The 12,999-nt window shown below is 43.2% G+C and overlaps 1 protein-coding gene across 5 annotated transcripts in view; it reads right to left on the minus strand.

Moving 5' to 3' along the window:
* SFMBT2 (Scm like with four mbt domains 2) overlaps positions 1-12,999 on the minus strand; it is a 127,408-nt gene that overhangs the window by 70,462 nt on the left and 43,947 nt on the right. For all 5 annotated transcript variants that reach the window (XM_061638291.1, XM_061638292.1, XM_061638293.1 and 2 more), the window contains exon 6: positions 12,526-12,772. In XM_061638291.1, coding sequence (XP_061494275.1) covers positions 12,526-12,772 — 247 coding nt within the window. The remainder of the gene's footprint in view (positions 1-12,525; positions 12,773-12,999) is intronic.

The following is a 12,999-nucleotide window of genomic DNA, read 5'->3' on the forward strand; positions in this document are numbered from 1 at the left end:
ATTGCAACCACCTCAGAAGACAGTGGCTTGACCAAAATCACATAACGAGATTCAGGCTCATAGAGATCTGAACTCAAGCCTTCTGTATCTTAGCCCATTACTGTATCAGTTATTTTTCTTGCCAGTCCTATGGACTAGAAACTTACTTGATTTTCATAATTCATAACCAGGCTTATGAAGACTCTGAAGAGCCGTGTCAAAATGATGGAAAAGCAGAAGGAGTCAAAGGTGGAAAAATGGAAGAATAAGTGCATAGGACCCTGGAAAGCCACTGCCAGTCAGAGTAGACAATAATAGGCTAGAAGATGGTCTGACTCAGTCTAAAGCAGCTTTATATATTCTTTTGTTCAACTGATTAGTAAGGAAAAGGAGTCTATTTTGAGTATGCCTTCTGCCTTGAAAGGCGCCCATATGTTCTGAATAGTGCTAGAGACAGATCCAAATAACTGCTGGCATTTATATTTTCCAAAACGAGGAACATCCGTTTGTTTCCACAGAGTTTTGGTACTAACCCGAGATCTGTTTTGCACCAGACATAAAGTCTTATGCAAAGTTCTGCCATCCAGCGCAAGCTGTTCCATTCAGGCAAATGGCGCGCTGCCCCCACCAACCTCAGTCTGCCCACAGCCGGCTCACATCTGCCTGCCTTCTAACTTACAACCAGTCCATGTTTGTGGCCCTGCCTGTCACCTTCCTCCTCCTTGATCTCAGGGTTGCCTTTGCGCAACTCAGCAGGGAAGAGGATGGGGAAAAAACTATAATTAGCTGGCTCTGCCTGTCATTGGCTCTGGCTTCCCCTGATGTTGGGCTCCCTGCCTTCTGCTCCACCAGTCCCAATGGGTGCCAGCCAGCACTGCTTCCATCCCATCTTACAAAATACAGACAGGGGCTTTTTCATTATGTTCAGGATCATCACCACCTCACACACACCATTTTTAAAACAATGTAATTTGATTTGCTTAACATGCAGTCTAAAGAAATTTTTTTGCAGAACTTGAAATACTTGGCAACATTTTTGCTCGTAACAAGTATATTACCAGTGGAGACTGGTGGCTCCGATGTCAGTGGGGCAGTGAATCCGCTCCGGGTTTTAATCCAAACTTTCAAGAAGCTGTCCAAGGAGCATTCAGGGGTAGAGATCCTATGCCCCTACAGAGGACGTTGGACTCCCAACTCCTATCAGCCCCATCCAACATGACCGACGGTCGGGGATAATGCCCACTATTTGTACTTTCCGGAAACAATGGAAAAGATGTTTGTTTCAACAAACTTTTCCAGCTGGATGAAAAGGTCCTTGGCCTTAGAGGTGTTTATTTTGTATGGTTTTCAACCCTTCAGGGAGGGGGGTTAGTTCGGTTTTTAAAAACATTTTAACTGTTTTTATGGTATATTTGTAAATCATCCTGAAATGCATGTGAAAAGCGACCCACAAATTAATAAACTAAATACACACATAAATAATGGGTGTTGTAGTCCCACTACGTCTTGAGAACCACAGGCCCTCCATCCCTAATGTACAATTACCTCTGGGTTTCTCCTAATTAGGGGTGGCAGAGAAATTCAATTCAGTTTCCATTTAAAGAGAAATCTATCAAATTTGCATTTTCCAGAACTGTAGAAGAAGCAAAACACAGCCATCCTTCAAAATTTGTACTAATCCAGATTTTGTAATGTGGTTCTTCAAACAATGTTTTAACAGTGCATATATTTTAAGGGGAAATGTGCATAAACAGGCATCTATTAGTGAACATTGCGTACAAAAATGTATATTAGGAGAAATAGCTTGCAAACATGCATACATTATTCAAAACAACATACAAAATGAGTGCATTAGGAAAAATTCACATTAAAATGCTGAAGAATTTTCATAAGGATTTTTTTTTTTTAATCACACATTTCTGCAGAAATGTGAACTGATTTTGAGACTGGAAAAATGAGAAACTCACGAGAACCGAAACTGACAGATCGTTCCATCCATTGTCCCAAAGAACTAAAAGGGGTGCCTGTTTTTAAGCTGCCCTGTGGACCCAGTGATGGCCACAACTGTAGGGTATGAACACCATAAACCAACTCAAAACAGGCTTTGTTATTTGGGTTTGCTACATCACTCCATGCTTTTAAGCAAAACTGTTGCTGTTTTTAATGCCTATAAATCCTTTCACCAAGGGACGCTGAGATTAAAATAAAACCTCTCCTTCTGGGGCAGTCTCTTGCCTGACTGCACCCCCACGAAAGTGTAAGCCCAGAAAGCAACACATTGGGAGAGATAAGCGGTTATCCAACTAGCTAGAGCTCACCTCTCTAAATCAAAGCTCAGTAAATCTGTTACCAAAGAAAATAAAGCAAAGCCTTGGCACTTCACCAGTGAAGGCTGGCGGCTCCAATGTCAGCGGGGCAGTGAATCCGCTCCAGGTTTAATCTGAAGGAGCTGTCCAACATGCTTTCAGCAGGGCCAGACCATGGAGGAAGAAAAGGAAGAGCAGGTGCCATTCCACGGGGCAAGCAACAGGCTGCAGGTTAGGATGGGTGAATAATCTGCTTAATTCTGACCATCCGCAGTCAAAATTAAGCAGATTTTTCACCCTTCTCAGTCTGCAGCTTGCCCCATGGAGTGGCGCCTCCTCTTCCTCCTCCGTGGTCTGGCCCTGGTTGGGGAAACTGTTGCTGTGGCTTCCATTCTATTATTCTGCTGGGTAGGGTCTCCTCTCCTGCCTCCTCCTTCCCCAAGTTACGAGGTTTGGGTGGGCATGGGGTGAATTGGCGGCAGTGGTCAGATTCCATCCCTATCCCAGAGTTCCCTTCAGGACTGATTGTTAAACCTCTGGGAATTGTAGCTCTTGGGGAGGGGGAAAAGAGGGGTCTCCTATAGGGATGCCAGGTTCATGGCCTGAGACTGATCCTGTATCTTTAGGAGAAAAGAAAGTCAGCCAAGTGCATGTGTTCTTGCAACACTGTAATAGGAAAAACCACAAGGTGGAATTCTTCCTTCCCCCTGCACAACTTTTAAAGATAGGCCAGCCTCCAAGAGGTCTTCTGTATCTTTCAAAGTTGTGCAGGGGGAAGGGAGAATTCCACCTTGTGGTTTTTCCCATTACAGGGTTGCAAGAACACCTGCACTTGGCTGACTTTCTCTTCTCCTAAAGAAAAAGTTGTGCAGGGGGAAGGGAGAATTCCACCTTGTGGTTTTTCCCATTACAGGGTTGCAAGAACACCTGCACTTGGCTGACTTTCTCTTCTCCTAAAGAAAAAGTTGTGCAGGGGGAAGGGAGAATTCCACCTTGTGGTTTTTCCCATTTACAGGGTTGCAAGAACACCTGCACTTGGCTGACTTTCTCTTCTCCTAAAGATGCAGCATCAGTCTCAGACCCTGAACCTGGCAACCCTAGTCTCCTAACAACTCTCAGCTCCCTTAGCAAACTACAGCTCCCAGGATTCTTTCAGGGAATCCATGACTGTTTAAAGTGGTATGACGCTGAGTTCCAGTTTTGGAAAAATGGCGGGGTATAAATAAAGATAATAATAATAAGATAATAATAATAATTTAAATATATGATGTGGCCTAAATATCTAACAAGAAGAGGCCCTTTCATGACACCCCAAATCTTCTGCCTGAGGCTGCCACCTCACTCAACCTCAGCGGTTGTCAGTGTGGCACCCGTGGGCACCAGTGTGCCCGACAGTACCTCCTATACACAACGAGCATGACTGTATGCTCTCGTACATTGAATATGTCCCCTTAAACATGCCCACATTTCATTGGAGGAACACAGGAAAGAGCTTTAAGCTGAGCCATACCATTAGTTTATCTAGTACTGTCTACACTGACTGGCAGCAGTCACCAGGGATTTGCAACAGGAGTCTCTCCCAAGTCTACAGCTCACCCTATCTTCTGTTCCGAACAGAGGAAAGGTGCAAAGGTCTTTTCTCTGAGCGAAAATGTGGCGGTGGCTGATGTAATGAAATTCAAAAGATCCCAGCTGCACTGAAGAGTCAAACTCATCAATATTATAGTGGTAAAAGAACTAGAAGTTCAGGAATTAGCCATTTCTGTCTCAACCTCAACTCTTGTCTTCTGCCGTCTCTCTTCGCACACACATCAGCTTAGCACAACTTGGCTCCTACGTCCAGAGCAAAACTCTGATCCCAGGACTCAGCAAGCAAGCAAGGCTACACCTCTCCATCTTCTTTATCAAGCAGCCTCACCTACAATGGACAGCCACCTGTTGGGGATGCTTTAACTTGGATTCTTGCACTGAGCATGGGGCTGGACTTGATGGCCTTATAGGCCCCTTCCAACTACTATTCTAAGATTCTATTCTATGAACTAAGGATGGGGGAGGAATTCAAATCAGTTTTGCATTGAAAGGTGAACCTCTCTAATTTGCACTTCCTGAAACAGCACAGGAACTAAAACGCTGTCATACTTTGAAATTTGCACTTCTCCAAACTTTCCAATGCAGTTTTCCAGCCAAATAATGTTTTCAAAAATGTGTACACTGGGGTAAAATGTACACACAAATGCACATATTTGTGAAAATAACATACAAAAATCCATTATATTAGAAAAATTGCTTGAAAAAATGTTTATATTGGGCCAAATTGCATAAAAATGTGTCTGTTAGAAGAAATATACACTAGATGACTATTTATTATTTATTTATTATTTGATTTATATCCCACCTTTCCTCCCAGCAGGAGCCCAGGGTGGCAAACAGAAGCACTAAAAACACTTTAAAACATCATAAAAAAAACAGACCTTAAAATACATTAAACCAAAATAATGTTAAAAACATTTTTTAAAAAAGGTTTAAAAACATCTTTTAAAAAAGGGTTAAAAACATTATTAAAAAAACATATTAACAAGCAATTCTAACACAGATGCAGACCTATTTGCTGTAGGACTATTTTAAAACTGCAAACTGATTTGGAAATGTGGAAAAGTGAACTTAAGATTAGAAAAATGAGAAACAAGAAGAAACCAAATTTGACAATATTCACCCACCCCTCACTACAAGTGTTTTTCAGGTCATGTCTGGGAAAGCTCAATCTCCCCAACCAATCTTGAGGAGTGCTCTGCTTCCCTGCCCCTCTTCTTTCTGGGTCCAGACCTAATATCGACAGCCAGAGAGCATCATTCCCATTTTAGGTCTCCTACATATCAATAATAATAGTAGTAGTTCATGATATTACAGATACACACCAATCAGTGCTCTGCGCAGCTTGCTTTTTCCACAAACTCTCAGAACCAATTTTCCTTACTTTGACCTTGGTGAGAAATAGGTTCCATTTGAACAGAAAGCCACACATGCAGTTCGAGAGAAGTCCCATCCCTCAAACTGTATCACATCTGTAAAGTTACTTTAGGTGACCTGGCAATCCATTTTTGAAACACACATCTTCCAAAGGATCCACAAGTGCACATTCCAGCAACAGAGAAGTCTTATAGTGCTTTGACAGGAGTGCCTGCTGGTGGATCCATATCAGTGGGGCAGTGGAATCTGCTCCAGGTTTTAGTCCAAACTTCCAAGGAGCTGTCCAAGGTACTGAAACCTCCTTGGATATCTCTGTGGAACTTCAGACTAAAACTCAGAGTGGATTCAATTGCCCCACTGAAATGAAGCCACCAGCTGCCACTTCCTGTATATGACTGAATCCTATTCGAAAATACCAACAGTCTGGAAGCACCCAAAATATCCACAGTAAAGGTTTATCTTGGACAGCTCCTTGAAAATTTGGACTAAAACCCAGAGCAGATTTCATTGCCCCACTGACATGGAGTCACCAATCAACACTGATCAATGGCTACTAGCCTTAAGCGCTATGTTTCTACTTCCACTGACAGAGGCCATAGATGGCTCTTTGGACTGATCCAGCTGGGCTCTTCTTATGTTCTTTCATACAACCAAAAAAAGCCCCGTTTGGGCATTCTTCCAAACCATGTAAAAGTAGCACACTTTTCACTTAAAAAAAACCAAACACCTTTCCAGTTGCCACCATTAAGTATGTTGCTAAAATGGTGGTGACCATAAAGTTTTGTTATCATCCTTTAAAAAAAATTGCATTGTATTATGGCATTATAACAGTATACCACAACAAAAAAATTAGCATTACTAAAGTGCTAAATTACTATGGTGCTATCCCTCTCTTTCATATATCCAGGAAAGCATTTTAGTGCTAATTAAGGGACTGATTAAAAGATAAATAAATAGGGGTCATCAAATGGCATCCATTGCCAAGGGCTGTAGCGAATGCATGCTTGTGCTTCAAATGATCCCACCCACAGCAATTGTGCCATGCCCACTGGTGTGGACAAAACATAACAGAATGTGGTGCAGCAATAGTGCAATGCTCTCAATAGTGTGGGAAATTAATTGCAATTCTGCTTGTAGCTTAACGGCAGAAGAGCGATGACTGGGTAGCACTAGGACCCACCTGAAAGCAGCCTAGGGGTGTGCCAATGCTAGGGATAGGTGAACATTTCAATTCAGTTTGCATATCAAGCCGAATCTATCAAATCCACACTTTCCGAAACAATCTGAGAACTGAAACACAGCCAGCGTTTAAAACTCACACATGTGAATTTTGCAGTGCAATTTTTCAACTAAGCAACGTTTACAAAAACCTATATATATGGGGGGAAAGTGTACACAAAATGGATATATAAGTGAAAATAATGTACAAAAATGCATTATATGATGAGAAATGGCTTGGAAAAATGTGGACATTTGTCAAACCTGCCTACAAAAATGTGTTTATTAGGAGAAATTTGCTCTCAAATGCTGGAGAATTTTGATGAGGATTTTTTTTTAAAAAAATGCACACTGCTGCAGATGAGAGCTGAATTTAAGGCCACTTTCACACATGGGTTTATTGTGTCAGTTTTGTGGATTAAAATGGTAGCACTTCTGTCCCAATGTCTAAAATTCCTTTCACACTATAACGCTTGTTGCATTAAGGAACAATGGCTTTTTGGGGCGATATACCAGCATTTTGCGCAAACGTCTTTCACGCTGCTGCAACGAACAATGTCTTGTTTCAGTCCCTCATCTAGTTCCCCCATAATTCACTGCATGAGTTAGTGTCTGGACACAGAGGTGTGTGTGGGAAAAGAATGGGGATCTGCTACCCGAACCGACACTGGAATACTGGTAAAAATTTTGTCAGGAAAAAAAACCAGGCAAAATAAAATGAAGTGCACGTAAAGGGCAGGAATGTATTGCATGCCTGGATGACTGTCATGTGAGCAGCTGCAGCTAGTGCAAAAATCCCACAATTTTCTGGATTGCCAAGCATGCAATTGTATTATTTCTGGAATCATTTATCAAGGAAATGAGTACTAAATTTCCACTAGATTCCACTAGATTTCCAGAACCAGCTTTTAAGTCATGCGAAAGAGCAAATGAAATGTGCAAATTACCAGGTAGGAAATTGTCGGAATAACGAAATAAAGTGAAGTGTGAAAGCAACCTAAGAATGGAAAAATGAGGAACTGAGAGAACCAAAAATGACAGATCTTTCCATCATAAGAACATAAGAACATAAGAAGAGCCTGCTGGATCAGGCCAATGGCCCATCTAGTCCAGCATCCTGTTCTCACAGTGGCCAACCAGGTGCCTGGGGGAAGCCCGCAAGCAGGACCCGAGTGCAAGAACACTCTCCCCTCCTGAGGCTTCCGGCAACTGGTTTTCAGAAGCACGCTGCCTCTGACTAGGGTGGCAGAGCACAGCCATCACGGCTAGTAGCCATTGATAGCCCTGTCCTCCATGAATTTGTCTAATCTTCTTTTAAAGCCATCCAAGCTGGTGGCCATTACTGCATCTTGTGGGAGCAAATTCCATAGTTTAACTATGCGCTGAGTAAAGAAGTACTTCCTTTTGTCTGTCCTGAATCTTCCAACATTCAGCTTCTTTGAATGTCCACGAGTTCTAGTATTATGAGAGAGGGAGAAGAACTTTTCTCTATCCACTTTCTCAATGCCATGCATAATTTTATCATTTTTCATAATTTCTATCATGTCTCCTCTGACCCGCCTTTTCTCTAAACTAAAAAGCCCCAAATGCTGCAACCTTTCCTCGTAAGGGAGTCGCTACATCCCCTTGATCATTCTGGTTGCCCTCTTCTGAATCTTTGCCAACTCTATAATATCCTTTTTGAGATGAGGCGCCTGCAGCACCGCCTGCAGCATGTACGACTATCTGCCTGTTGGACAGAAGTCGTGGGTGTGCTCTCGGTGCAATGAGCTCCTGGCTCTCCGGGAACGACTTCATTTCCTTGAGGCCAAGGTGGCGGACCTGGAAAAGCTGAGAGAGGCAGAGAGGTGTGTGGAGGAGGCCTTCAGGGACGTTATAGCTGTGTCCCACTCCAACGATGATAGCTCTCCTGCTATCATGGAGAATGATGGTCTCGGGGAAGGAGAGCATCCAGCTGAGGAAGAGGGAAACAATCCCTTAGAAGGGACCCATTCCTTGGTGGATGAGCAGCTATCCTCTCGTGCCGAGGACATATCTCCAGGGGGTGGAGGGATCCTTGTAGTGGGTGATTCGATCATTAGGAACATAGACAGTGGGGTGTGTGATGGGCGTGTAGGCCGCAAGGTGATTTGCCTGCCTGGTGTGAAGGTTGCGGATATCGCCCGTCGTTTAGATAGTTTGGTAGACAGTGCTGGGAAGGAGTCAGTGGTCGTGGTGCACGTTGGCACCAACGACATGGGGAAATGCAGCCGTGAGGTCCTGGAAGCAAAATTTAGGTTGCTAGGTAGGATGCTGAAAGCCAGGACTTCCAAGGTGGCTTTCTCTGAAATGCTACCGGTTCCACGCGCAGGACCAGCCAGACAGGCCCAGCTTCGCAGTCTCAATGCGTGGATGAGACGATGGTGTCGGGTGGAAGGGTTTGGATTTGTTAGGCACTGGGGAACATTTTGGGACAAGCCGGGCCTGTACAAAAGGGACGGGCTCCACTTGAACCAGAATGGAACCAGACTGCTGGCACTTAAAATTAAAAAGGTGGCAGAGCAGCTTTTAAACTGACTGAGGGGGGAAACCCGACAGGAGCTGAGAAAGGTCCGGTTTGGAATAAACCTCTCCCCTGGGATAAAAACCAAAGAAATGATGAAATTTTAAAAGGGGTAGGCCTAGAAGTAGGCATTGTGAGAGCAGGGGCACAGGATATAAATTCAGAAGAGCAAAATTACCACAGGCCTAACCACAAGTGCCAAAGACACTTGAAGAGAGACACTGCTTACAAGTGCCTGTACGCTAATGCTAGGAGCCTGCGAACCAAGATGGGAGAACTGGAGTGCTTGGTCTTAGAGGAGAGCATTGATATAGTGAGCATAACGGAGACCTGGTGGAATGGAGAAAACCAGTGGGATACGGTTATCCCTGGATATAAACTATATCGGAAGGACAGGGAAGGACGTATTGGTGGCGGAGTCTCTCTATACGTGAAAGAAGGCATTGAATCCAGCAAGCTCGAAACCCCAAAAGAGGCAGACTCCTCCACAGAATCGTTGTGGGTGGTGATACCATGCCCCAGGAGGGACTTAATACTGGGAACGATCTATCGTCCCCCTGATCAAAATGCTCAGGGAGACCTTGAGATGAGATATGAAATTGAGGAAGCATCCAAACTAGGAAATGTGGTAGTAATGGGTGACTTCAACTACCCGGACATAGACTGGCTGCATATGTGTTCCAGTCATGACAAAGAAGCAAAGTTTCTAGATATTCTAAATGACTATTCCCTAGACCAGTTGGTCATGGAACCGACCAGAGGGACGGCAACCCTGGACTTAATCCTCAGTGGGGACCGGGACCTGGTGCAAGATGTAAGTGTTGTTGAATCGATTGGGAGCAGTGACCACAGTGCTATTAAATTAAATATACATGTAACTGGCCAATTGCCAAGAAAATCCAACACGGTCACATTTGACTTCAAAAGAGGAAACTTCACAAAAATGAGGGGATTGGTAAAAAGAAAGCTGAAAAACAAAGTCCAGAGGGTCACATCACTCGAAAATGCTTGGAAGTTGTTTAAAAACACTATATTAGAAGCTCAACTGGAGTGCATACCGCAGATCAGAAAAGGTACCGCCAGGGCCAAGAAGATGCCAGCATGGTTAACGAGCAAAGTCAAGGAAGCTCTTAGAGGCAAAAAGTCTTCCTTCAAAAAATGGAAGTCTTGTCCAAATGAAGAAAATAAAAAAGAACACAAACTCCGGCAAAAGAAATGCAAGAAGACAATAAGGGATGCTAAAAATGAATTTGAGAAGCACATTGCTAAGAACATAAAAACCAACAACAAAAAATTCTATAAATACATTCAAAGCAGGAGACCATCTAGGGAGACGATTGGATCCTTGGATGATAAGGGAGTCAAAGGTGTACTAAAGAACGATAAGGAGATTGCAGAGAAGCTAAATGAATTCTTTGCATCTGTCTTCACAGTGGAAAATATAGGGCAGATCCCTGAACCTGAACTAACATTTGCAGGAAGGGATTCTGAGGAACTGAGACAAATAGTGGTAACGAGAGAGGAAGTTCTAAGCTTAATGGACAATATAAAAACTGACAAATCACCGGGCCCGGATGGCATCCACCCGAGAGTTCTCAAAGAACTCAAATGTGAAATTGCTGATCTGCTAACTAAGATATGTAACTTGTCCCTTGGGTCCTCCTCCGTGCCTGAGGACTGGAAAGTGGCAAATGTAACACCAATCTTCAAAAAGGGATCCAGAGGGGATCCCGGAAATTACAGGCCAGTTAGCTTAACTTCTGTCCCTGGAAAACTGGTAGAAAGTATGATTAAAGCTAGATTAACTAAGCACATAGAAGAACAAGCCTTGCTGAAGCAGAGCCAGCATGGCTTTTGCAAGGGGAAGTCCTGTCTCAGTAACCTATTAGAATTCTTTGAGAGTGTCAACAAGCATATAGATAGAGGTGATCCAGTGGACATAGTGTACTTAGACTTTCAAAAAGCGTTTGACAAGGTACCTCACCAAAGGCTTCTGAGGAAGCTTAGCAGTCATGGAATAAGAGGAGAGGTCCTCTTGTGGATAAGGAATTGGTTAAGAAGCAGAAAACAGAGAGTAGGAATAAACGGACAGTTCTCCCAATGGAGGGCTGTAGAAAGTGGAGTCCCTCAAGGATCGGTATTGGGACCTGTACTTTTCAACTTGTTCATTAATGACCTAGAATTAGGAGTGAGCAGTGAAGTGGCCAAGTTTGCTGATGACACTAAATTGTTCAGGGTTGTTAAAACAAAAAGGGATTGCGAAGAGCTCCAAAAAGATCTCTCCAAACTGAGTGAATGGGCAGAAAAATGGCAAATGCAATTCAATATAAACAAGTGTAAAATTATGCATATTGGAGCAAAAAATCTTAATTTCACATATACGCTCATGGGGTCTGAACTGGCGGTGACCGACCAGGAGAGAGACCTCAGGGTTGTAGTGGACAGCACGATGAAAATGTCGACCCAGTGTGCGGCAGCTGTGAAAAAGGCAAATTCCATGCTAGCGATAATTAGGAAAGGTATTGAAAATAAAACAGCCAATATCATAATGCCGTTGTATAAATCTATGGTGCGGCCGCATTTGGAATACTGTGTACAGTTCTGGTCGCCTCATCTCAAAAAGGATATTCTAGAGTTGGAAAAGGTTCAGAAGAGGGCAACCAGAATGATCAAGGGGATGGAGCGACTCCCTTACGAGGAAAGGTTGCAGCATTTGGGGCTTTTTAGTTTAGAGAAAAGGCGGGTCAGAGGAGACATGATAGAAGTGTATAAAATTATGCATGGCATTGAGAAAGTGGATAGAGAAAAGTTCTTCTCCCTCTCTCATAATACTAGAACTCGTGGACATTCAAAGAAGCTGAATGTTGGAAGATTCAGGACAGACAAAAGTTAAACTATGGAATTTGCTCCCACAAGATGCAGTAATGGCCACCAGCTTGGACGGCTTTAAAAGAAGATTAGACAAATTCATGGAGGACAGGGCTATCAATGGCTACTAGCCATGATGGCTGTGCTCTGCCACCCTAGTCAGAGGCAGCACGCTTCTGAAAACCAGTTGCCGGAAGCCTCAGGAGGGGAGAGTGTTCTTGCACTCGGGTCCTGCTTGCGGGCTTCCCCCAGGCACCTGGTTGGCCACTGTGAGAACAGGATGCTGGACTAGATGGGCCACTGGCCTGATCCAGCAGGCTCTTCTTATGTTCTTATGTTCTTATGTTCTTAGAACTGTACATAGTATTCCAAATGCGGCCGCACCATAGATTTATACAACGGCATTATGATATCGGCTGTTTTATTTTCAATACCTTTCCTAATTATCGCTAGCATGGAATTTGCCTTTTTCCATCCCTTTAAATTGGTAGCATTAACCCCTTCGTACTGACATCAAAAGGAACCAAAGAGAAGCTCTAGTAAAGCAACATTAATCACAATATTAAAATCACAAAATGTGTAGGAAGGGAGACTGCCCTTAAAAATAACATTAGAAGAATTTGGAAACTTTTTCTTTTTCTGTACCTGCAGGTGGATCCAGCCGGTATTTATTCTCTTGACACCAACCAACTGGTCGAAGTCTGTAATCCAAGTAAAACAACCACTGGTCATAGGATTCAGTCTCCTCCAATCCCACATAGCGAAGGCGTAATCTTCCTCCAATATTCTCAAGAACACTAACTATCCAGTATTGAAAGGGACTCTGGGAATCCTGGAGCTCTATTAAGGAATCAACTGTAATGAGGTCTACAGGGTTTTTCCCTCGCAGAGGCTGTTTGAACAGAAGCAAAACTCCTTATTTTAAACTTTATTTGAAGTCTTCTCATGGTAACAGAGACAGCAGAAGATTTATATTTATTTGTCGTCGATGGTTTTATTCACCTTTATCCAAGTTTACGGCAGCAGAATCTTCTCCTGCCTCCTAATTTTAACCCAGTCATGCATTCCAAAAACAAAGGAAAAAACACACACCCAGATAAACAGTTGTTGTCAATCACT

The sequence above is a fragment of the Rhineura floridana genome, chromosome 8 (genome assembly GCF_030035675.1).
Source record: "Rhineura floridana isolate rRhiFlo1 chromosome 8, rRhiFlo1.hap2, whole genome shotgun sequence".
Taxonomy (NCBI): Eukaryota; Metazoa; Chordata; class Lepidosauria; order Squamata; family Rhineuridae; genus Rhineura; species Rhineura floridana.